At 39.0% G+C, this 27,218-nt stretch overlaps 2 protein-coding genes across 4 annotated transcripts in view; both read left to right on the forward strand.

The window, feature by feature from the left end:
* Nucleotides 1–7,227: 7,227 nt before the first annotated feature.
* On the forward strand, nucleotides 7,228–16,725 carry thy1.L (Thy-1 cell surface antigen L homeolog). 3 transcript variants are annotated; one of them, XM_018225777.2, is made up of 4 exons: nucleotides 7,228–7,336; nucleotides 12,457–12,513; nucleotides 12,868–13,215; nucleotides 14,392–16,725. In XM_018225777.2, exons 2-4 carry the CDS (start codon nucleotides 12,477–12,479, stop codon nucleotides 14,502–14,504), a joined length of 498 nt encoding a protein of 165 aa, XP_018081266.1. In that variant the 5' UTR covers nucleotides 7,228–7,336; nucleotides 12,457–12,476; the 3' UTR covers nucleotides 14,505–16,725. The 3 variants fall into 3 exon arrangements, with proteins under 3 accessions (XP_018081266.1, XP_041425168.1, XP_041425166.1); XM_041569234.1 differs by lacking the exon at nucleotides 7,228–7,336 and adding an exon at nucleotides 7,352–7,375; XM_041569232.1 differs by lacking the exon at nucleotides 7,228–7,336 and adding an exon at nucleotides 7,382–7,886.
* Nucleotides 16,726–19,472: 2,747 nt separating this feature from the next.
* The window catches only part of usp2.L (ubiquitin specific peptidase 2 L homeolog), a 53,538-nt gene continuing 45,792 nt past the window's right edge, over nucleotides 19,473–27,218 (forward strand). The window contains exon 1 of the mRNA XM_018225779.2: nucleotides 19,473–19,665. The gene's annotated coding sequence lies outside the window, so the exon portion shown is untranslated. The remainder of the gene's footprint in view (nucleotides 19,666–27,218) is intronic.

The following is a 27,218-nucleotide window of genomic DNA, read 5'->3' on the forward strand; positions in this document are numbered from 1 at the left end:
TTAATCCTTATTGGAAGTAAAACCAGCATATTGGGTTTAATGTTTACATGATTTTCTAATAGTCTTGAGGTGTAAAGATCCAAATTATGGAAAGACCCGTTATCCGGAAAGCCCCAGGTCCCGATGATTCCGGATAATAGGTCCAATAACTGTATAGGTATTTACCGCTATGAGGGGTCAGAGGAGGAAAGGCTTTGTACACCCCATGCTTAGTGCACTGCAGCTTTTAACGTACTGTACATAGAGAATCTGGAACATAAAGATATGCAGTAAAGATTCATTGGTACTCACTTTTTATGATATAGCTAGTAGGAAGTTAGTTTAGAAAGCAAACATTTATGTCAAATTGTAACAATATCCTTGACAAAATGTGTACTGAAGCACTACAGTCAGTCTGAGGTCTTTCTATCCCAATACAGAGAGCCCAATGAATCCAGTAACAGGCCAGGGCCATACGATGGCGGACCTCCGCCTACGTTTTTTAGCAGGTGGAGCGTCCACTGCCCAGCTGCGCTTTCACTCCTGGTCTGCCTGCACCTGGATGCAGCATATTTCAGCTTCAAAATACAACATTTTGCATTTTGAGCCAAAATCTATCCGCAGTTAGAAAACCAAGGGAAGCAGCAGGACAGTGGATACTCAGCCTGCACAGAATTCACTTTGGTAAGGGGACCCTGACCCCTAGTCTAACACTGCAAAACAACTTAAGAGGCGATACTATAGCATAAATTCTCTTTATTCACCAGTTGATCCTTCCAAGTGACAAGAAAGCATATCCTTGATATTGATCTTAAAGTACAAAAAAGTTTTTTTACCTTAAAGGAAAACTATACCACCCGAATAATGTAGGTCTCTATAAAAAGATATTGCATGAAACAGCTCATGTGTAAAACCCTGTTTCATGTAAATAAACCATTTTCATAATAATATACTTTTTTTTAGCCATTGGGTAATCATAAATAGAAAATGGCCATTTTAAAAAATAAGGGCCGCCCCCTGGGATCATACGATTCACAGTGCACACAAACAAACCATACATGTTAGGTCACGTGAGCCAATTAACAGACAAAGTTCTGTCTTTTACTTTCACACTTCCTCTTGTTACAGTTAGAGCTGCAGTATTTCTGGTCAGGTGATGGCAACACAGAGACCATCAAAAATGGAGCTCAGATGTAAAAGGGCAATATTTAAATATATATTCCAGTTTGCTGAGATTCTTTAATAGTAGGAATGCACCGAATCGACTATTTTGGATTCGGCCGAACCTCTGAATCCTTTGTGAAAGATTCAGCCGAATACAGAACCGAATCCTAATTTTCATATGCAAATTAGGGGTGGGAAGGGGAAAACATTTTTTACTAACTTGGTTTGTGACAAAAAGTCACGCGATTCTCCTCCCCGCCCCTAATTGCATATGCAAGTTAGGATTTGGTTCAGCCAGGCAGAAGGATTCGGCCGAATCCGAATCCTGCAGAAAAAGGCCGAATACTGGCTGAACCGAATCCTGGATTTGGTGCATCCCTATTTAGATAGACCACTTAATATAATATAAACGACTGTATCTATTGCTTAAGTATTTATTTTGGGGGTATAGTTTTCCTTTAAGAACTGTGAGATTTTTACCCTAAACTAATAGTGTCGCAGATCCATTAAATATGGAAAAGAGACTGTGGACATTAGTTCTTCTGGTGCTACATATGTTTTTTTTTTTTTTAACTCAATAGCAATTTAAAGGGCACTTCTTAACTCAGTAGCTGCATGACCTTCCCCACCACTGACAGTGTAAGTCTTCCTTAGTGCAGATATGTTGCAGATTATGGTCATTCACAGGGCTACAGTGCATCACCGTTAAAAAAAATGTAACAATTATATTTTTACACATTTATTTGTTTAGAAAGAATAATAACCAACAACCTGTAATTTTGTCACTCAAATTTACCATCATATTTGTAAAGAACCTTGGACAACTCACTTAATTTCCAGAAGATAAAGACTCCATGTGCCTGAATAGAGCCCTATATAATAACAGTAGAGCACCCAGCATTAGGCAATCCTAAATGTATCTAGTGTGTAATCACTTACTATGACCAGCAGATGTCAGTATTAGCACACAAAGTTTTTGAAGCCCACACACACAGATACAAATATAGATAAATGAAGTATAATATATAAGTAATCCTCTTCTGTCTTCCTCTTTCTTCACACGGCTGCGCATGCGCAGTAGAGCAAAAAGCCGAATTTTAACTAAAAAGTCTGCTTTTTCATTCTACTGCGCAGGGCCGGAACTAGGGGTAGGCAGAGTAGGCACGTGCCTAGGGCGCAAAGCTTTGGGGGGCACCAGGCACGTACCTTCTCTGCCTCTCCTACCCCCTAGTCCAGTCCCCGATTGCCGCTCTGGCCGGCGTCGTTTTTGCAACACATCTATTTTTTTTACCTGCGGGGTTTTTCGCGCATGCGCAAGCAGTTTCTCGTGCACGCTCGCACGAGTATTTCCACGCAGGTGCACGCACATTTCCCTCACATGCGTGCCTCCGGCTGGCCAGGCAGCCTAGGGCATCTGCCCGGGCTGGCCCGGCACTGCGCATGCGTTTGCCCCCGGAAATTTGAAGAAAGAAGAAGGCATAAGAGGATCGCTCCGTGCTGCTCGCCAGGGCCGGATTTACATAGTGGGTGCCCCTAGGCCTGCTTCCATTCGTCACTCCTATCTCCTTGCCTTCACATGCACAAATTTTCATTATTAGGTTGGGAGCACTGAGGATTGGCGAACCAGAAATGTAAAAAACTATTGTTAAGCTATCTCTTTAGCAGCCCCAGAACTTCCGAACCAAGGTGTATGTGGCTGGGCGCCATGCCGTCCCCTAAAATCCTGCTACCCTAGGCCCGGGTCTTGGTGGCCTTTTCACAAATCCGGGCCTGGTGTTCACTGGAATAACCCGGGGCCAGTGCAGTTTTCTGCTGATAGGAGCACCAGCCTAGGGTTTCAGGTAAGTAAATATAATCACTTGGGGTGCCTAACATTTGGTACCCCCAAGTGCAAGATGACTTTCCTTCTCCTTTAAATTACTTGTTGTGTGGTTAATTGCATAAGGTTTATTGCATTGCTTCAAAAGTAATGTATTAGCCTCTCCTTATTCTTTAAGTTTGCAGCTCCATTGTTGTACAGGTATGGGGTCCTTTATCTGGAAACCCATTATCCAGAAAGCTACAAAATACAGGAAGATCATCTCCAGTGCTGGATTTCAAATTCATGCGCCCTTAGTCCAGTCTACAATCACATTCTAACCCCCTCCCCACCCTGCAAAAACTCCAAGTCCAGATAATAGATCCTATATCTGTACTATCATTCAGAAACGTCCTAATGAGTACCAAAACATTTGAGATGCAAAATGTAATCAAATAAACATTTTTATCACATACACAACAAAAATCCATGACTGGTGATGTTGTGATGGCTGATTCTATTAATGCCATTAAAAGTGGCTTGGATTGGACAAGCATAATATCCAAGGCTCCAAATGATCTCAAGGTCAACTATTAGGGGCCTATTTATCATGCTGTTTAATATAACTGCTACTAAATACGGCCTGCATCACTGTCTGATCACCATGCTTCACTGTGTATAATACAGTTTCCCACATAAACCTTGGTGTAAAAAGCTGGTGTTTTTTTTTCGCTGATGAATCTCTATAATAAATTCATTTATTTTACATCACATTTTACACAGTTTTCCTGGCATACACTATTTTACCCAGCTTGATAAACAGGCCCTATATTGTATATGAGTGTATAGATCTATGGTCTATATAATCTATGTGTATATTTGTGCACTGGGGTTTATTTGGAGATATTTTGGAGAGGTAACTATGTGGTTATGAAACTATATAAGGCACTTACCATTAGATGGCCCTCTAACACCATTACATTTGCCAAGGACCAAAATGCATTCTAATCTTTGCATGTTTATTGCCTTTTCAGTCACCAAATTTATTGCCTTTATAAGCAGTGTCTATTTATATTATTTGCCATTTTATTAAATGTATGTCATATTTAAAATAAAGGGTTGCCATACTTTTAGTTTCCATTAATGGGGTGCATGCTTTAGCTACATAAACTCAATACTAAAAATGTTTTGTTTTTGGCCGACGTAAGGATCTGTATATCTCCCAAAATATTTGGGAAATTTAAAGACGTCAAAAAATGTTTTGACCATGCCTATTTTGTGGCAACACCCCCTAAATACCATGTCCATTTTACAAAATTTGGCAGGTTATTGAAATTTTGAACACATTTCTGAGGGTTCTAGGCCCATGTTTTATGTGTTTTTACAGTTTTGCTGATGAAGGTGAGTTATCCTTTAAGCTGTAAGTCTCGGTTCTCCTAAGAAACTTGCTTATCTTAAATAGTTACAGTTGAATCTAAGTGCAGATGCTGAGTATTCTGGGCTGCCAAAAAGCCTCTTATTTAATTAAGTTTCAGAAACTTTGTAGCTTTTTCTGGCTGTTCAGTGCATAAGATCAAAGATAATTGTGGAACATTTTAATAAGAATCCAGGACTTCGGGCTGAGCTGTCAAAATCTGTACTGTCCGGCGAGAATCAGGACAGTTGGGAGGTATGATTCTGCCCCTGCAGCTGTTTTCCCTGCACCCATGTGATGGCAGTCCTGAGTATACCCCAAACATCCCTGCTTTTGGCTGTTTACAGGATAAACTCACAACACGGATATGGAGAGTGGGAGAGACTTGTCCAAATCAGGGGATCTAATGGTAGAAGTAATAAATCTCCAGTGTTAGCCATTGTGTTCAGTTGATTGAAAAAGTTAAAGAAAAGATGTTTGGATGGGATTTAGAAAAAGCAAACCTGAGATCCAACATAGGATTGGTAGATTGGAAGGATATCTCCCATGTGACATTGTGCCTGAAAGTAAAGGAACCACAGTTTGGAAAGGGACCAAAGCTAGAACTTATCCCTGAGGTTTCCACTAGTGGGGATCCAATACAACATCAGTGGTATACAGAGACCACACTTTCATCATTTTCACAAAAATCACTGAATGCTTTTGGCTGAGGATTTTGACCACTCTAGTTGAATAATTTGGAGAAGAAGATTCTCCAATGAGAAAGATGCCTAGTCTGTTTAGACTCCACTCTCATTGAAGTATTTTCTATCTGTAATGAGCTCTAATGAGCACCAACCATGGCCTTATGTCATCTAATATCAATGTTTGCCAGTATTACATTATAATCAGATTTCAGAAGGCCAGATGTATTGTATTGTATCAATTATAGACCGGAGCTAGCCTGGAGAACTAGTGGCACACGCAATGTGCTGCAAACATTTGTGAGTGTAACTAAATGCAGGGACCCTCTGTGCTCAATACACATGCACCGAGGGGTTATCTAGAAACTGAAAGCTCAATGCTCATGGAGGCATGGGGGAGAGGCTCTGAATTGGGTAACTCCCAGGAAAACAGGAGAGGTTTCTCCCAGGAGAGGTTTCTCCCAGGAGAGGGCAAAGAACAGTGAAGCTCAGTTATAAATTAAATGCAGTGGGGGGGGGGGGCAAATGCCTCTTTTATTATGCCGCCAGTACCTCCCTTCATCAGGATCCAATTCACAGTGCACACACCAATTTAACCCCATCAAGCCCCACCTCCATTTCCCAGCATGCAATCTAGGAAACATTACATCACAATCCAATTTGTCCAATTAAGAAGTGACAATATCCTAGTGTCTCTAGGCATTCCACAGTGCAAACAACTTTTATAAAACCACAATAACACAGTTGTGAAAAATTGGATATAACCTTGTTTTTCATGAAATTCACAAAATATTTGTAATATACATTGAAATAATCACTCACTGCCCGGGGATTACTAGTACCCCTTAGTATTCTATGTATTCACTCGATTGTTCTCATCTGTAAAAAAGGGCAGAGACAGAACAATTTGTAAGGAATAGGGATTAAAAACTGACTTTCACAAGAAACAGTGAAATAGTGAATAGTGAAACATTGAGTTTTTTACATACTTGAATGGCATACATGACACCATTAAATTTACTATGACAATAGGTCCTCTTACTGTAAACTATTTAGACAGGTACAGGTGACATTCTCAGAGGGGCAGTTTATCACTGACTTGTTTAAGAAACCTACAGATAGGAACAATTTGCTACGCAAGGATAGCTTTCATCCAGGGGGGTCACTAGAGGACTCCCCAAAAGTCAGTTGGTACGGCTAGGAGGATCACCTCATCGGATGAATTATATAGACATCAATCGGAGGAGCTTGTACAACAATTTCAGGAGAGGGGGTATAGTAGAAGTAAATTACAGTGTGTAAAAGGTGAAGTGTTGGGCATGGAGAGAAAGGAGCTCTTGGAAACCAAAAGAAAGATCTGAAAAGTAGACAACATAATTTGGTCTGTGTGACTACTTATGGTCCACACTCCACCTTTATTAAAAAAACAATACTGCAACATTGGCCTATCCTACAAAAGGATAAAACCTTTGCTAAACTATTTGACATCAATTGTACAGTGGAGCTAGCGAGTTCGTTGCACCTGCAAGTTTGAGCTATAAAGCACAAATCAACACACAAGAGAAATGCGAGTAGGTAAGCCTATATAGCGCATAGACCCCTCCCCCCTTCTCCATGCAAACCAGTTCAGGTGCTAGATAAATAAATAAATAAACAGACTCCTAAAACTTCACCTTTAATGGTAATAGCATTAAAAAGGCAACACGTGATTCATTGGGCAATGCCCACACAACAGACCACACCAAAAAGTCTATATTGTGTTCACGCAGTGCAGGCCATAAAATGAATTCATTTCTGCTGAGAAGCCCCTGATAATGAGCCTCTCAAAGGCTGCTGCTTATATAAGGGAGAGGTTTGTGTGTTTAAAGGTTGATAGGGAGCTGTGAAAAAAATACCCTGCATTGTAGCCCAGCAACATTTAGGTGGAGTATCTGCTATGAAAAACCATGTCTGTTTTAATTCATACAAATAGCTCATATTTCATGTATGATGATCACCCTTTTTTTCCTCTGTTTTCTTAAAAGCTTACAATACTTTCAAAATGTTCATATTCTCTCTCCATTCCCAGGCCTTCTCTTCTCATTCTTTTTTTTTGCTACTCTTTTCCTTTTGTCTGTCCCTCCTACACCCTCCCAAAGGCCAGTGAAGGACAGGAAATTTCATATAGCTCATCTCATGCTGTCTGGAAAGAGTCCAGCGCACCCTCCTTTCTCTGCAGAGAACAGACTGAACACTGCGGCAGAGGGAGGCAGCAGCCTAAGAACTGCAGAGGATAGACGGACAGACTCAGTGAGGAAGGTAATGCAGAACTGCAGGAGACAGCAAGAAGGGCAGATGGTAACATGTATAGGGCAGACATATAAATGCAAACAAGACATTCCAGGTGCCACATTTCTGCAAGGCAGATGCAAGCTTTGGATGTTTAAAATCCTTGAATAAGATTCATAGATAAGAAACAGGGACCCTACATCTGTCAACTATAGGTGCAGTTAATCAGGTTTAGGAGCCCCTGCATGTTTGCATGGGGTAAAAATTGCATTTTTGCATAAACCAGTAGGGAGGTACACATATAGTATTTTGAAGATACTTGCATGGGACAGGAGCATAGGGTCAGCTGAACATTGTCTTCAGTGTAGCACTGAGATAAACTGCTTGAAAGATTCACTATATCCGCCTGAATGGAGCAGGCAGAAAGACAAATTCAAGCCTGGATATATTCTACAATCTGACATGGGATAGACCAACAGACATCAGATGAGGTGGTGTTTCAAGCCTGTTTGGGACATAAAGAAGCAGGCTCAGAAGCTTCCACGTCCCAGCATAGAACAGAGAAATGAAGGCTAAAAAGGTACCACACATATGCATGTAAAAGGCATGCTTCAGACAGATGTGGATTTCTGCCAGGTGCCATTACATTGCCCAGAGCAGATTTAGATTAATGAAGAACTTATTTTAGCAGGAAAAATAAGCGATATCTTAATAGGTATAAAGGCATTCAAAAAAGTAGGTCAGGAATGACAAGTATATAAGTATGGGAGGAAGAGATTCTAAATAGACATGTATTCTGATGAATCTATATGAATATTGCCTTGGATGGATCATTTAATATGAATATTGTTTTTATACTAACATGCTATTCTCAAGAACAATATACTGTATTTTTTAACATTACTTGTATATAGGGCACTGCGTAGTGGAATGATGTATAATAACAGTAGGTTGCGTAATAACAGTAAGAGTGTGGAAGGCTATGATTTTATGTTTGATATTGATAATTCATTCTTGGTTGGAGGATCAAGAACCCCCTAAGTTTCATGGTGATAGCATGTAGATTTATAATCATAAAATGTAACCAGCTACTGAATGTGAAAAATGGTTTTCTTTCTTAGAGACAAAATAAGCTGGTCTATCTGCCATCATACAAGCAATACTATACTGAATTGCGAATGTTAGTTTCATAGTTTGTTTTTCTTTAGCTTGTTTTTCTTTCGTTTCATTCAAATTATTAACACAAAGAAAATAGTTATGGGGCAAGGATTTTTCAAAACAAAAGAAAATAACAATTCCAAAAAAAAGAAGCTAAACCAGAGAACCAATTTGATAAAATATAAAAAGATCCTTTATTTATCCCTTATACAGAAACTTGTTAAAAACACACACGCACCAGACTAAGATCATTTAGCACAAAGGGTGGGGCTCAAAGCTTAATGGAAATCCATAAGTGACATATCACAAAACCTTTTATCAACAAAGTCGATCATTATGCTAGTGTTTATACTTTTATTTATTTATTGATATTACTGGTTAATTGTTTGGTAAATTGGTATTGTCCTGTCTTTGTTCTGACCACGCTGATGTGTTCATGTTATATTTATAGCCGGAATTTTTTCATGCTGACATCATGGCCATGCTTTATGTACCCAGGTACTTAGCCGCTGATAAAAGGTTTTTGTGGATGCTTTTTTTGATTCTATTATTCTATTATTACTCAAACACATTTAACCTCGGTAGAATTGGAATATACCAAACTGGATATTTGGATATGACTATGGATTTCCACTAGGCTTTGAGCCCATTGCCCTACCCTTTGTACTAAAGTATTTTAGCCAGGTGTGTGTGTGTATGTTTTTAACACTTTTTTTGTATATGGAATAATTTAAATGAGAACTTAACCCTAAAAATGAATATGGCTAAAAATTACATATTTTATTTACTGAACTTATTGTACCAGCCTAAAATTTCAGCTTCTCAATAGCAGCAATGATCCAGGAGTTCAAACTTGTCACAGGGGAGCAGTGGTGTAACTACCGGTGGAGCAGGCGGTGCAATTGGGCTAGGGCCCTCACCCCCTCAGGGCCCCCCGGCAGCTCATGCGCCACGAATTCTGGGCTGATTCCTGGGCGGTTCTGGGTGTACGGAGGGGGGCGGGGGCCCGGCTGCCTGTCCTGCACCAGGGCCCGCCCCCCTCTAGTTACGTCACTGCAGGGGAGTCACCATCTTGGAAAGTGTCTGTGACACTCACATGCTCAGTGGGCTCTGAGCAGCTGTTGAGAAGCTAAAGTTAGTGGTAGTTGCAAATTATCAAGTAGAAAATGATGTTGTCCTTTAATATAAGCTGATGCTACAGGGCTGAATATTGAATTCCTATGCTATTTGCACTGGTTTATGTGCTGCCATGTCGTAATTATCTGTATTAATTAAGAATCAGCCTTATATTCTCCCTAAGCTCAGTAAGTGACAGCAGCACAGAGCATGTACAGTGAATCAGCAGAAAACAAGATGGGAGCTACTGGGGCGTCTTTGGAGACACAGATCTTGGAATCATCCCTTTTGGCTAAAGAGAGCGAATGGATTTTTAATATGAATGCCATGGGCCCTGAAGGCCTGAATGAAAGTATTACTATGAATATTTTCATTTGAAATATCCAGGATCTACTCATAATCTTTAGGATGTAGCCTAGGGGGCCATTTGACTCTGGCAGCAATGTGATCCATATTAGCCTGGATAAAATGCCAAACTATCTATAATGAGCCATACATTTTGTTACCACGTTCCTACCATCTGATACTTTGCAGCTTACTGAAAGAAGCATGATTAAGAAGTTACAGTGTTGCTAACTTAATTCCCTTAAGCACTACTATTGTTGCAATTAGATACTTAGTATAGGCATCAGCATAAAAGCTACGAGCATGGGGAGACTGAATGAGCCGTATTTGCTCCTCCCCACATGTCCTCAGATGCTTGCGCATTGGCTCATTAGGTTTAAACACCTGCGCATTGGTGCATTCGAATAATAACGGCTATTTCGTATCTATATATAGACGCACTACTCTTCGCGCCGCAGATTGCCTTTGACAAAGCTCGCTGAGCGAGTGAAACGCGCGTCAGGCGCATTTTACTAATTTTAGCTCAAATAGGCAGGGAGCTCATTTGCTGTAGTTCAAGTTACTTTGGATGTAATTTACTTCACCGCCGACCACACAGCACCACTGGGGGTGTGTCAAGGGTGGGGGGATGAATGGCAACATAGTGGCTAACATTTAAATCAAGCAACGCCGATAACAGAATCTCTACAGACAGGCTTTTGAATCTTACATTTCCTGTCACATGAGGGTATTTTCGGAATTATTGTGGGCTGATACGTGTGATACCCACTGTTCATCTTGATTTGACTAACAATCGTACCTCATATCATTTAGCACTCACTAGTGGATTAACCCTTTGGGGAATTGAGTGCTTCCACTATGGTCATTTTGCCATAAATTACAGAACTTTACTTAGGTAATCCCCATGGTGATGCTTCTTATATGATCCTATTAGGCTTGAATACGATCAATTGTTAAGCATTTGGGGCAGACTACTTAATTCAGCAAAATATGAGCTCCTCCTTTTTGTAATTTTAATCACTTTTTGGTTTTTCACCCTTGGGTTATTTTAATACATACCAACAAAGGTTAAGTTTTACTTTCCTTGTTCATGGGATTTATGGAATAATAAATGGGGTGGTGCAACTTTTGGGTCATTTTTTACTCTCTACCTAATATTTACCATTAACCCTTGACCCTGCACACCATATATGTGTTTTTTGATCAGTGGAAGGTGCTTTATACTCCTCTCTCTCTATATTACTTAATTACGAATCCGCCTTATATTGTCCCTAATCTCAGTAAGTGACAGCAGCACAGAGCATGTGCAGTGAATCAGCAGAAAACAAGATGGGGAGCTACTGGGGCGTCTTTGGAGACACAGATCTTCCCTGCTAAAGGGCTGTGGTTGCCTTGGGCTGGTATAGAAGCCCAAAACATAATGTACAAAATTTCTGGCCTACTTCTTTAGTTAAGCTTTAGTTCTCCTTTAAGGATATTTTTACATTTCATGAAATCGGTGCTCTGGTTTAACTCCTTCTTGGAGGCTTCTCTTCATTTGTTTTATTACATTATGTATTCCTCCTTAAATTATGTGCAAAAATGTTATGGTGTAGGACCTATACATTGAATTACATAAATTAAGTCCTATGAGTGCTCCATGTCCATCATATATATATATATACACATATAAAATAGTGTGTTAGTAAAGGTTCAGCTTTAAATAATCATTCCTCAGATACAAAAAAGTGCCAAAGTGACATCATTATTTGCATATATCAATTATCAAATTCAATTGAAATGCAAGTTAACCACAGTTTAAATACATGTTCTCACCACTAGGTGTCATTGTAAATACATTCACCAATATTCAATTTTGTATATTTGATCGTGAACCATTGTGCAGATAACCTAAAAAGGTAGAACAATATTTAACCAACTTGTTAAAAAACTAAACAGTGTTTTAAATCACAAATAAAAATTTCTATAGCAAATTTGCTCAGTTACATTTCACTTGTTAGTTATAGTGATTGCCTTGAAATTGCATTGCCGTGGTTTTACTAATCTTGGAAATGTTGGACTGTTTTAAGGAAATCATTGGTGTCCTTTAAATAACTGCCCATGCACTTTATTTGCTAAAACTCAAATTAATCAAAATTTTTCAGTAAAACAAAGTCAACCTAATTCCCTTCAATCATTTTTCTTGAAAAAGTCAGAGCGAAAAAACGGTTTTAAACGGATGACTATGATCAAACCTTTCTGCAAAAATAATATCTCACTGCATAGAAGTAGTGAACATTACATGGGGCAGTTCCTAGTTATGCTTTGCATTTTCTGACATGTAATAAACTCCAGTTGAGTTCTTAGCCTAATATTTTCCTACAGGTTCAAAAGTTCTACCTTGGAATCGTGTATTTTAAGTGTTGTCTCAAATATACTCTTCTACTAGGCTGAGAACATATTATATTGTATTCTAAAATGGAATGTACCTTTTTTACTTTGTATGTCAGAAATGAAAATGAAAATATTTTGTGTCCTATTTTTTATTTCAGGATCCAAGCAAAAACAGAACATGAACTACTTTCTACCAGTTACCTTCATTTTGAGTGGTATGTGCCATACTCAGGAATACATTGGATATTATTAATAATGACACAAGAGAAAGTAAAATATCTTTTCATAATTTGCAATATTTTTCCAGTACTGACACATCTAGCTTACAATCTAAGGTCCCTATCACATTTTCACACACAAGGATCAGTTTTATCAGTAGCCATTTAACTTGCCTGTAAGTTTTTGGGGTGCGGGAGGAAACAAGAGTACCCTGAGTACTGTTTTTTTAAGTTTTTATAAAGACCAGCAGTTAGTTAATTAAATTATTATTATTTGATTATATTCTATATATTTTATGTACAGTTGATGATTTAATTGATGCTATTTTCTATCCCTTTATTCTGTATCAGTCCTGCAGGTCACAGATTGCCAGAAAATTACAGAACTCACTGCCTGTCTCATGAAACCTGGTCCAAAGCTACGGATAGACTGCCGTTACCAAAACATCACAAACAACCCAATGCGATATGAATTCAAAGTAAACCGAGGTGGAGAGCCACAGATTATCCTCAGTACCTTTAACGTCAACTTTTTCAGTGATAAGTACCAAAACAGGGCAAGCACGTACATCTCCCGTGGCCTAGTTCAGCTGCACCTTGAGCGTTTCAATGCTTCAGATGCTGGGTTGTACACCTGCTCTTTGTCTATCCCTAATGATCTAACGATTAATCAGACAGCCTCTATCAAAGTCCTCAAAGGTGAGAGAAAATGTGGAGATGAAAATTAACATGGCATACTACAAAATAATTGGCAAACATTGTGTAACCTAATTTGGTTATTTTTATGGTGGAGGGCATCAGCTATTTCCCTGTAAACCAGGTGGTTCCCTGCTCCAATCAGAATGCATGCTGTGTGGCAGAATTGTTCTGAATGAGGCTCTAAGTGAAAAGGAATGCTGCAGGCTTTTAAAGGGGACGTTTACCATTAAATAAACATTTAGTGGTGTATTTATTAACATTGAAGATGTTGCCCACAGCTACCAATCAGCAATTACATCTGAACAGTCACCTACAAGTTGGAAACAAAAGCATAGATCTGATTGGTTGTTATGGGCAACATCATTAAACCCTTGATGGTTGTCTCCAATTTTAATAAATATGCCCCTTAGTTTGTTATTGATGGACCACTTCTAAGCAACTATTCAATTATTATCCATGTTTCATTGTTTATAGCTTCTTAATATTATATAAATTATAAAAAATAATTTTGTTTTGTCTCTTTCTGGCCTGGTTGTTGATTACCACTGATTTGGTAACCAAGAAACATATGCAGTGCCAGAATTGGGTAGCCGGGCCCTCCTGAAAACCCAAGCCAAGGGCCCACCACATCTGCCACTGCAAGGGCCCCACAGCACTGCTGGCAATTACCATTTGCAGCAGTTCCACCCCCCCCCCCCATACCCCCAAGGATCACAGTTTTTTTTCCAGATACCCTGGCAGGCCAGTTCAACACTGAACATATGCAAGACTACCATAATTGTATTTTTTTATTGCCTACATTTCTATTCAAGCTCTATACTGTTCATTTTTTGATTCTGCTGTCTGGTTGCAAGGGTAATTAGGCATTGTTTGCACATGCAATTCGCACGCATTCAGACATGGATGATGTTGAGTTAAGATATGAGTTTTTGGGAATATATCTCTGAAATGAAAAAAGGGAGGATGGGTGGGTGTTCATATTTCAGTCAGAGCAGTGCCAGTCTACTGTTTGATCTGATTGTTGGTAAAGTGGCTGAATGATTGGATAAGCCTGATTTGGTGTAGTACTTATGTCGCTGAATCAGATCCACTCATTTGGTGACTTTGCCAAATGAGTGGCTCTATACATGTAACACCAGCTTATAAGCTTATCAAATGTCATATTTTTTTTTACAGATAAACTGTGGACATGCGGCGCAGTCAGTGTTCTTAACTTTGGCACTTCTTGGCCCCTTGCCTTGCTCCTTTCACTAAATCTACTCCGGGCTGCAGGTTTTATGTCTTTCTAACATCACGTTGCAACCAGTATGAACACCCCTGACATCCCGACTAGGCCACAAGAAAGCAGCCCTGTGCCAAAGCATGGAGTCCACACATTCCCCTGTCCCATGTCATTTCTTAAACTCTGCCCCTGGATTTTTTTCAGTAAAAATATGGAGAACAGCATTTCAACAAACAATGAAGTTCTTGCAAGTCTGCGACTTTCTCAGGATGATGGGTTATTTTCCTATTTCTGGGTGTCAAACTAACCAACTCAGAATGTTTAATTATGCTCCATAGAACAAAAATACCACCTTACATGTGATTGTACATATATCCAATCGACTGTCCTGGGATATTTCATCTAAAATGCAAAAACCTGGAGCAGATAATGCAGGCAATTGTCATTTGTAACATTCATTTAGACAATAATGGGGAAATACAGAATTTTAAATACAATGTTTGTTTTATCAACATTATTCAGTCAATTACAGCTAATACATATTTCATTTTTTATAATTCAATTAGAACTTACTTTTACTTACAAAGAACCATATTTTTTATTCTTTATCCTTACTATATTTGTCCTTTCTTTGTTATCTTGTATTTCTTTACTGCACTGATGCAATTGGCCCTCTCCCAACCTGTACTGTATACAAATATATTCTCTATCCTCCAGTCCTTCCTACCAAACCCCTGCATACAGTTTCTCTACTTCTTCCTGCTTATGTCTGCATTGTACACCCATACTGTGTACGTCTTCTCTCATCTAGCCTTCTAAGTCTTCTCTTATCTATTCCCAAATATATTGTCCCATCTGCAGCCAGAATAAGGCACCCTGAATAGGCCCCACACCTTAGATCCAATTCCACACTCATTCCATGTTATCATCTCCCAGTATTGTGTCTACAATAGATCTCTCTGCTTCTTGTCCTCTGTTTATGTTTCTTCCTCACTTTTCACTTTAAAGCAATCTTCATGTTGTCCCCAACTCCAACACCTACTCATATATACTTTATAAAATACTGTATGCAATATCACAAGTAATCACAGCTTTGAAGGCATATTATAGTTTATCATATATCATCATATTGCCACATTATCATATTAGATGTGTGTGTGTGTGTGTGTATAGCAAAAATGCTCACTGCTCTTGGACATTCCTTAGGTTTTTTGTGTCATGCTGATTGTTGACAATATCTTGATTTAGTTATTGGTATTAGACTGTAACATACTCACTTTCTAAAGCTACTTTTTACTTATTTTCCCTGTCTGTGTCTAACTGACATTGATGTTGTTAAACTACAGGACGAGCAGCACTAAAATTCTCATATATTTAAAGGTGTAATGGGGCAGCAGACCCTGTGATTTCTAGAGGGCTATGAAGAACTTAGGGTTCAGCGGAGACATCACTTCTGTGTACTTTCTAAAAATGTTGGCGGTAAGGGTCTAACTAAATGTTTTTTTTGGGACCCAGTAATTTTTTTATTTACTTGCTAGGTTGTACATTTAATACAAAATATGAGGTGTGCTGCCTGTTAGGTGTTGCTCAACAGCTGTGAGGTTTAAGCACAGCTTGAAGGCAGCACACCAGAAGAACAGAAGGTAGAATGGTAAAAAAAAAACATGGAAAACGACATAAAAATTCCTCTCTGATTTAAACCATGTTCTTGCTAGTGATGGGCGAATTTGCGCCATTTCGCTTTGCCGGAAAATTCGCACGAAATTCGTCAAACAGCAAAAAATTTGCAAAACAGCGCCGGCGTCTCGTTTTTCAGCAGCAAATTTTTGCACCCGTTTCGCAAATTTATTAGCCAGTGGCGAATCACGCAAATTCACACCTGCCGAATAAATTCGCCCATCACTAGTTCTTGCTAAAAAAAAGTATTTGTCAGGTCATTTACACTTGTCAGTGACACAACACCACCTTTTTCTAAAATGTTCTCCTTTAACATGTTCTTCATTCCTACTTTCTCTTACTGATAGTAAGGTGTTGCCTGGTACTCTGATGTGTGGTTACTTTCAGCATTTGTCATAGTCATCATTTGTAGCATTAACAAAATGTCCTTCATATGCACAGTGGAAATAAACACTTTGTACTAGTGGCTAGGGTTGTGAATTTGTTTATTCTAGGGAAGTGTTACATTTATCTGATATAATAAGTAAAGTTGTGAGATGTTTCACTGAAAAACAATTTGATTTTTCTTTGATTAATGTCAGCTACAAATAAATGTGTTGTTTGAGAAGTGACTACAATGAAGTCTGAATCTGTATTTACAAGAGGTTGTACAAGAAAAGTTGTGACATATTTTATGTAGTAATTTAGTCTATATGACATGTTGAAATATAATCTCAGTTACTTATTAACTAATTTACATACCCTGAAGTGAAGGCTGTCCTGAGGTTCTTGAGGCCCTGTATTATGTCATTTGCTACCAGAAAAACCGTAACTAGAAACTTCCATTTCATACAAGTAACTACTTGGACTGCTACCTGGTTGGTATTTTATTGGGCCAATTCATAAAAAATTTGACTTGGTGCCAGTGTTTTTAAAGGGAATGTACATTTTTCAATATGCACTGGTTAAAACATTTCAATGGTTATTTGTAAATGGAGTTGAAAGCAATATTTGTCTGTCCCTTGCTATTCTATGCAATGATGATGGTTCTGTCTTTTGTGACAATGCAGCAGACATCAGCCTTGCATGCATTGTTGAACTGGGGAGCCCAGCCCCCCCCCCAGCTGCAGAGCCCCCTCTCCCTCCATCCCAGCCGCAATCTGCACCCCCCCTCATGCTAGGACGCACGCGTATAACTATACCTGCGCCAAGCAACTGGGGTCAGGGTGGGAGGTAAGCAGCGGCAGTGCAGGGAGCGGGTCTGGGCCAGTGGGATCCAAAAGAGTCGGGGCCCACTGGGTTTTTCCCGGTGACCCACTGGCCCAGTCCAACCCTGCTTGCATGCATCATTCAGTCAGAGCCACCAGAGCAAAGAATAAAACAGGGCAGATTGATACTGCTTTCAGTAGTATGTATATTTAAAAATAACTTTAAAATCGTTAATAAAGGGGCTGTATGGCTACTGGACAGTTATTTAGAATTTTAAGTTACATTTTTTGGGGGTAGATTAATCCCTCACTAACAGGGAGGACACAAGATGAGGAAAAACAGAGATAAGAAGGTTGAATTTTTTTGCGCAAAAAGTAGCAATCTTTGTTACTGGTTCACTCTCCTTGCACAACTATAGGTAAGTGCTCCTTTTCCGTATAGTTGTGCTGAGTGCCACTTAGTCCTTCCTGCCTTCCATTCCAAAACCCACCTGCTGATGCAAGGCAACCCTGGAGCTACAGTACCATCACCTCAGAAACAGACAGCAGCTCAAGGGTTCCCTTCATGACCTGCCTCAATAGGTGCAGCTTACTTATGCCGAAAGATTCAGGTGTAGATGTCACTCAACCCTGAACACTGGAACTGACTCCAGAGTGACATACTTCCTTGCACTTGCATCCAATTTGTCACCAAATGCTCGCTCGTTGCAGTCATTTTGGAGCACCTACCACAACCGGCCATTCCCTATTTCTATGAGAACAAAGAGGCTAAATAGATGGAATAATAGATTATAGTATGTAAAACTATAAATAGAGGTTGAGCTAGGAGAGGAAGAATAATAGTACTGAGAGTGGGCACCTGGTCTAAATTTTCTTGGTGGGCCCCTGGTCTAAGGTTTTTGGGTGGGCCCCTGGTATCCCAGTCCGACACTGGTTTGCCCACATTTCAACTCACTGGACTGAACTTTTCCTGTTGCATAAAATAATACCAGCTGCCAGCCCAAGCCACTGGAGGAAGGAGAATATATACAGGTGCACATAGAGCAAGAAATGTTGTATTTTCAGTGCAACAACACACTATGCAGTTATGTATGTGAAACTAGGGGAGTGTGCACTAGTGTGAGAAAACTCTTAAAGGAGAGATTTTACTACATTGATCCTTCCTCCCCAGACCCTTTAAGTGTTTTATAGTGACAGGACTGTCATCTCTCAGCTACAGATCAGCTGTTCTTGACACTCTACTCCCTTCTAGTTCCATCATTAACCAGAGTAAACAGAGGCAGCAGCTGACAGGCTGGGTTTCAATGTTCCTGCACAAAACCAAAACCTGATTCCTTTCCTTAGGACACAAATAAAACAAACATGCACGTCATGGAGGAATGTGCATCTTAGGATCACAATGTACTATTGGTATGCTAGATGTTTGCTTGTAGGTATTTTTCCAAGTCAAATCAGACAAAGGGTCTCATTTGTCTTCCCCATATTAATGCCCTACTACAGGTATGGGATCTGTTTTCCAGAAACCCGTTATCCAGAAAGCTCTGAATTACAGAAAGCCCATCTCTCATAGACTCCATTTTATCCACATAATCCAAATTTTTAAAAATGATTCCCTTTGTTTCTATAACAATAAAAAATATATATAAAAAATATATAATTAATCTTTATTAGCGGCAAAACCAGCCTATTGAGTTTATTTAATGTTTACATGGTTTTCTTGTAGACTTATGGTATGAAGATCTAAATTATGGAAAGATCCATTATCCAGAAAACCCCAGGTCCCGAGCATTCTGATAACAAGTCCCATACCTGTATTGCAATGCTTACTTTTCTGGTTGTAAAAATGATGTATATAAAATATAATATATTTCCTTCTGCAATACACATTATAATGTTGTCCAGTATTGCAGCTCACATTATGAATTGATCTGTTAGTTTTCAATCACCAATAATAAAGAAATGTGTTTTTTTTTCTATTTCATAACGAAAGTACAATTAAATGATAACTGTGTTCAAGCATAAATGAAAAAGGAGTGATATTGTAAGTAGGTAAGTAGGTAAAGTTATGTGTACTATATATAGTTGTCCTGGCACACAAGAGGTTAAAAGCCCTGAGAGGTTGGAATCTGAGATAGAGAGCGAGTCAGCAGCTATATATAGTCTGCTAGTAACCCAAGCTGAGTATTCCTGGGGGATGAGTAGACCTTGGGTCCTGTTAGTAACCACCACACCAAGACAGAACCAGGCTGGGTAGATTTTATGTGTGATTCCACTTCTCAGCCTTTGATTTGTCTCCAGTATAGTTTTGGATGGGAGTTAAGAGCCTTTGAACAGTGACCGTAAAGCAGCTGACCCCACAGAAAGGTGAGAGATTCCTACACTTCAGGCTGTGACACCTAAAGTTTTTGTTACCTTCTCACCAATTCTTCTTCTTCTTGCTCTGTTACGTACTAACCAACTAACTAAGCTTTTACATGTTTTATTAACTAATAATTCTTTATAATAAATGCTTGTGTCGTGTAAATAGCCAAACTCGCAGGTGTCAGATCATCCCTCCCTTGACTCACTGTGTGTGCTAGCTAAAGTCTGTAACCAATATTACACGGACACAGTTTCTTGGGGCCCTAATGCTGAGCCGGTGTTGGCTTTCTATACAGCAACTGACTCCCCTGTGACTATAATATATATATATATATATATATATATATATATATATATATATATATATATATATATATATATTATATAGTACAAGAGGACTCTTGTATTTGACTATATATATATATATATATATATATATATATATATATATGTATATATATATACATACACACTACACACTGTCAGTTAATGCATGATTTACATGGCTTTTCTTCAAGAGGCTCCTATAAAACAGTCGTCCCTTTTTCAATAAGTGAATGCCAAAAGCTGTAAGCCACCTGTATAATTATGCTTATATCTTTGCATTTTCAGGCAAACTGTAGCTACACCACACGTCTCCTATGCTTAAGTATTTTCTTCCTTATTAGAACTTAGAAACAGAATTCTTGTATCCCTTCTTTTTCCCTTCCTATGTTAAGTAACAATACATTTTATACAAATGTATACTTTATAAAAAACTTGTTACAAAATGACTAAAGGGGAGAATGTAGGTTAGGTTAATGCAAATTCATTAGCTGTGCTTCTAAAAATCTTTGAAAATACTAGTTTGTAGGGTTCTGCATGTAAAAATTTCAAATAAAAAATTGGCTTCTCTTCACAGGAAAACTGTTGTGCATATACACTGTAAGAGAATGAGCATTTGGTCACATTCTTTTCTTTCCCTGCAAATCCATCCAATTAGCTGAACATTTTCCAGTCTCACTAATGAGCTCCAGCAAGAGCAAAACCAGACTAATGGAATCTCTTCAGCATATGCCCTAGCTGTGATTCTAGAATCATGTTGGTGATTAATAGCTTATGTAGTTTCCATAGATTTAAGCAAAGTGTAACCTTTCTCAGGGATATTGTTTTGTAAGGTAAATAACATAGTGCGGTCTGTTATTTTATAGAGAACATGATGCAAGATTTCTCTGTCAGTCATATTGAAACACAACATAATAACTAGTCCTTATTTAAAGGAAAACTATACCCCCAAAATGAACACTTAAGCAACAGATAGTTCATATCATATTAAGTGGCATATTAAAGAATCTTACCAAACTGGAATATATATTTACATCTCTTGCCTTGAGCCACCATTTCGTGATGGTCTCTGTGCTGTCTCAGAGATCACCTGACCAGAAATACTACAACTCTAACTGTAACAGGAAGAAGTGTGGAAGCAAAAGACACAACAACTGTTAATTGGCTCATGTGACCTAACATGTACGGCACATACTACTAGAAAAGTATATTATTATGAAAATGGTTTATTTACATGAAGCAGGATTTTACATATGAGCTGTTTTATGCAATATCTTTTTATAGAGACCTACATTGTTTGGGGGGTATAGTTTTCCTTTAACAGGCCCAGGCTAGTAGCTAAAAAGGCTGATCAAATCCCGCAGCTATTAGGCCAGGTTCAATTGATCTAATCCAGCAGTGTCTCATCAGTATGACTGTAATAAAGAAGGAGGATGATAAAATGGAGAAAAAAAAAACATTTTATGGTAGTGAAGATAAGTGCCTCTAGAAGTGCTCAGAGCCTATTTATCAACAATTTTATTTCTGTGGTTTTAGAGGGTTTTTGTAACCGTGGCTAAACTCACTTTCTCTAAAACCATGAAATGAAATGTATTAAAAATCTAAACTGAAATAGCGCTAATGGGAAAACCACAAGATTATTGAGCTGTTACAGAATAAATACGACTTTTTCGTATTGTTGCACAAAAGTGTCAAAAACATCCGAAAAACCTCTAAAACCACAAATCAAATCAATCAGATCTTCCAGCTGTAAAAGGGACATCTGCCATTGACTTCTACATGTTTTCGACAGATTTTAGGTGGTGTATTTTTTCAGCTTAATAAGCTTCTCGGGGGTAAATTTATCAAAGAGTGAAGTTCCGCCACTAGAGTGAAATTCCGCAGCTCTCAATTCATGTCTATGGGATTTTGAAAGGCGTATTTATCAATGGGTGAAAGTGAAAGTTCACCCTTTGATAAATACGCCTATAAAAATCCCATGGAAATGAATGGAGAGTGGCGGAATTTCACTCTAGTGGCGGAACTTCACTATTAACACTATTAACCCCTCGGTGTCTATCTGATGATGTAGCTGTCTGCTGGTTTAGAGAACTGGCCATTGACTAAAAGAATAAGGGCTGCCAACTCATCCCTTTAAAGGGGGACACTTATGAAAAGCATTTGGAACTAAAAGGTCATTTAAGTATTTAACTATACACTGAAATGTGATCAGGAATCAGGAGAATATACCTGTACAATATATATGAGGTATTATAAATGTTGTATCTGACACCAGTGAAGATACATTTAGGGTTATATTTATTATGTTGTGTTAAAAAAATGGCTAATACCCCAAAAACGGCATAACATTTTTACCTGTTTTTTCTTAGAGTGACTTCCGCCGGAAGCAATGTAAAATAATGGAGGCAACTGTACTGTATGTATTAACTTCCGGTACAGGGATTAAATTGTAGCTGAAAAAAACTGACACACGTAATAGTATTAGTCATGTAACAAACAGATAACTATAGAGACTTATACAATGAATAATGTATAGAGATTGGAGAATGTATATAAATAATATATTTAGTAACATAGCTATTATGGTACATAATAACCAGCACTAGTTTCTGTAAAGCAATTTATAATATATGTACCTTTCGTACAATTATTAAGTAACAGGCAAAACACCTTTTACTATCAGGGCTACATGAGTATTTAGTGCACCGCCTGGTAATTATACTCCACTTTCTATCAAAGTACTGATATTAATATGTTTAAATACTGTAGGTAATGAACAATAATAAAGTATGATAAATAATACCCGCTACTGGTTATGCAATACATGGTGATAAAAGTCAACACAATCTATAGAAAATCAAAGAGGCTAAAGCATGGATGGTATTACCACACCTATTAACTTTGTTGTTGGTTTAGAATTAAAATACCTCTCTACCTGAGTGGTAGTAGTTGATGCTGCTTAAATTGTATTGCGCCAGTAAGAGCAAACAGACGAATTGCAATTGGTTGGAAACAGAGGGAAGCCAGTGACTAATCTCTCCTATAGGCTGCAGTACAGAGCTGGATAAATCTCATTGGCAGTATCAGATATGTAGTCACCTTTAAATTAACTTTTAGTATGATGCAGTGAGTGATATTCTGAAACAATTTGCAATTGGTTTTCATTTTTTATTTTTTGTGATTTTTTTAGTTATTTGCAATTTCAGAAATCTGGTTGCTAGGTTCCAATTTATCCTAGCTACCATGCATTGATTTGAATAAGAGACTGTGATATGAATAGGACAGGGCCTGAATAGAAAGATGAGTAATAAAAATTGCAATAACAATACATTTCTAGCCTTACAGAGCATTTGTTTTTTTTTAGATGGGGTCACTAACCCCCATTTGAAAGTTGGGAAGAGCCAGAAGAAGAAGGCAAATAGTTCAAAAACTATAATTAAGAAAAAAATCAGGCCAATTGAAAAGTTTCTTAGAATTAGCCATTCTAAAACATATTAAAAGTTAAATTAAAAGTGAATAACCCCTTTAATCCATCCACGTTATTTTTTACTCTAGAAAATCGAAATCTGGTCTTTGAAGGGAAGCTCTTGTTTCATTAAGACCATTTCAAGATGGTACATTTATTACGTCAATAATTGTATTGACCAGATATTGTGGACTACTGTATGAATAGGTGTTTAAATTGTCAACTTGGCCCTCCTTATTTGTGGCAAAATTGGCTGCACATCTGCTGTTTTGACTGCTTAGTAAAAGAGCTTGATCTGCCCATGTGCAGCCATCTGTATGAATGAACTAATAAATAAAAAAAGACAGTCAGTTGCAGTATTGGTACAGGAACTATTATTTACATAATACAATGTCAACCTGTTAATAATGTGATTGAGTAGAACTTTGTTGCCTTTTCCTAAACCCATGGGTGTATCTGTGTGCTTATATGGGCAGTGTCTAATCCTGGAAACTATTGGTAATTAAGACACTTAAGATATTAATATAGATAAATAAAGTAAACATGGGCGATTGAATGGGATCCATGTGGTATTTAGTACAATAAGGGCATAAAACTGATGGGACTGGGAACCACAGATATGTTAATAGCTGAATCAGTTCATAATCATTGGAGATGTGTTTAACAACGGAATGCTTTCCAAGTTTAACAAGTTATAATTATTAAATTATGATTCATCCGGGGAAAATCCGAATGGCTAGATTGGATTAGTAAGGAGTTTTTTTTCTTTTTGCATTGTTGCTTAAAGAGATCACTAACAATTTGAAGTATTATATAATTATAAATTGAATTAGAAACCAAAACTTTTTTAGCAAATATACAGCATTTGCACTAAATAGCACTGGGGTAATTAGTACAATAAGATTAACCCCCGTTATTTGTTCAAGTATAGAAATTCGAAGTGTCAGTCTGGGATTGAATTGTGAGTATATTCGAATTTTAAAAATGAAATTCGAAATTCGACCTTTGATAAATGGGCCTCAATGACTATGTCATGTAAAGAGCACCCTGAGAATGTAGAGGTCATTTACAACACAGAAAGCAGAACTGAAAGTGCAAAAAACAGGTCCAATATACCATGTCTTTGTATTTTGCACCCATCCTTCCGTGTTTGTTTAATTTCTGTAGATTTCAGATACACAGAGACTGGTGGTCACCCGGATAGGGTCGGAATGGGGGGCCCAGGGGCCCACCTGGGTTGCTGTCTCGGGGGCCCCCCTCTGGCTGCCGCGTACGTCCTGTTTTTGCTGGTTGCGGAAGGTAGAAGTCAGCCGGTCATGGCAGAAGTGCAGGATGTGGATCTGGGTCGGCAGGGCACACAAGAGCCGGGGACCCACCAGAATTTTTCCCAGTGTCCCATCAGCCCAGTCTGACCTTTGTCGCTGCCTGTGTTTGGCAGAGCTGTTTTATAGGGGTGCAAGTGGGGATGACAAGTAGGCATCTCCCCTCCCTCTTGTACCTGCGCACTTACATGCGATTTATTCAATTAGTTGCAGATGGGGCCCATTACTTACCACTTGTAAGTGGTAAGTAAGGGGATGTAGCTTACATAATGCAAATATTACTCACATGTCTTGCAGTTCACAAATACCTCTCATACTTCCCATTAATCAAACTTGCCGTTGCTAAAACGCCTCCAATTAAAGCAATACCAACATCTGAATGCTTTATCACTGGATACATCAGAAACAAAATTGCTTTATCATTAAGTCCTTTACTTACTGACTGCCCTACTATCTCCCATATGTAATTAAAGGCACTAAGTTTGCCCAGGAGCAGTAAACCATAACGACCAATAAGATGTATTGTTTTGAACAGGTGACCAGTTCAGCTGAACAGCTGATTGGTTGCTATGGGTTACTGCTCCTGGGCAAACTTTGTGTCTTTTATTACATAACCCCATAAATATGTCCTAAATCATTTTTGTGCGCAAAGGGGATATAAACCTTGCTTTATCAAAATTTCCTGGATGAAATCTCCAGAAAGCTCCAAAATATGAAAACAACAGGGTGTCTTATTTAACACAATTGTTTAATCAAACACTTCCTATGATTTCCATTTTGCGGTGATAATAAACAGTACCTTGTACTTGATGCTAACTAAGCTAGCAGAAATCAAGGTTGGTGGCAAAAAAAAATCCTAGTGGGTTCATGTAATGTTTTAATGCTTTTGTAGACATAGAAGAAAAGAGGTTCCGCCTAAATATTCGGAAGGGGTTTTTTACAGTGAGAGCTGTGAAGATGTGGAATTCTCTCCCTGAATCAGTTGTACAGGCTGATACATTAGATAGCTTTAAGAAGGGGTTGGATAGCTTTTTAGCAAGTGAGAGAATACAGGGTTATGGGAAATAGCTCATAGTCCAAGTTGATCCAGGGACTAGTCTGATTGCCATTTTGGAGTCGGGAAAGGATTTTTCCCCCTCTGGGGCGGGTTGGGGAGGCTTCGGATGGGTTTTTTGCCTTCCTCTGGATCAGCTGGCGGATGGGTAGTTGATGGAAAAAAGAAAAGAAAGGGAGGTTGAACTCGATGGACATGTGTCTTTTTTCAACCTTGCTTACTATGTAAGATCAGGGATGAGATGAAGGTTTGGTGATCCAGTAAAATCCAGGTCCCATGTTTTACAAATAATAAATCCCATCCAGCAGTGAGGTGTCACTCACCAAGTACCAGTAATAAAATACCCCCAACCCCCCATATCTGTGTTTTAGTAATGAAAACTAAAACCACTCCTGTTAACTTTATAAGGTGAATCATCTGTTTTAGCGCATCAATGGTCAGCGAGAGCATGATAGCAATTTGGACCCCCACCTTTACCTACTTTGTCTTGTAATGGCTTAGCTTGAAATTGCCTTGCTTTTTTCAGAAATGACTTTTTGTTTTTTAAATGCCAGAACAATTACAAAATCCAGTATCACCATATCTTGAGGATGGTCCTACATTTTTGTGACCAGAGACGCCTGAAATACAGACCCAAATGGCCGCTGCCATTTGTCACTCCTGTCCCCTCCCCTTCATTCGTGCAAATTTTCATCACTGGTCCCGGATCAATGGGTATTGGTGCCAGGATCGTACTGGGGGGCTTGGGGCCCCACTAGGGCTGCTGCCCTAGGGCCCCCCTCCGGTCCCCCCTGCCGTTCCAGCGAGCCGTGTTCGTGTGCATGTGCACGGCGCCGCATCAGTGCGCATGGCGCCATGTTTGTGCGCATGCACGCGGCACAAACAATAGAACATTGCAGGGAACATGGTTACCATGGAACTCAATCCATTGTGCTCTTCACCGCTGAAAGTTTCTAATGAGCTGGGAGGGCTCGGCCTGCTCTTTGCAATAGTGTCTGCTCCTGGCCCAGCGCCTCTCTGCTTTCCTCTTCCCCCACCCCTGCCTTTTCCACTCGCTCTAGGCTTCTTTTAAATCACACGCATGCACAGCGTCGCCAGCATTAGGAAGCGGATCTGGGCCCAAGAGCCCGGCCCACCGGGTTTTAGTCCAGCCTAGTCTGACCCTGATTGGCGCACAGGAGTTTTAAAAACTGTTTGTATTTCCTGCGCATCTCCAGTGTTTTTTCACCAATGTGGGTGTGGTTGGCAAGCATGCTGTCCTAGGCCGGCCCTTGGTGGCCTTTCCACAAATCCAGGCCTGCAAATGCTATGAAGCTTCCAATGTCAGTTCACTGCTTGTTATTCCTTTTGGGAGTGCCAACATTCAAACTGCCTGAAATACTCTGTAGGC

This window comes from Xenopus laevis, chromosome 7L (assembly GCF_017654675.1).
Source record: "Xenopus laevis strain J_2021 chromosome 7L, Xenopus_laevis_v10.1, whole genome shotgun sequence".
Classification (NCBI taxonomy): Eukaryota; Metazoa; Chordata; class Amphibia; order Anura; family Pipidae; genus Xenopus; species Xenopus laevis.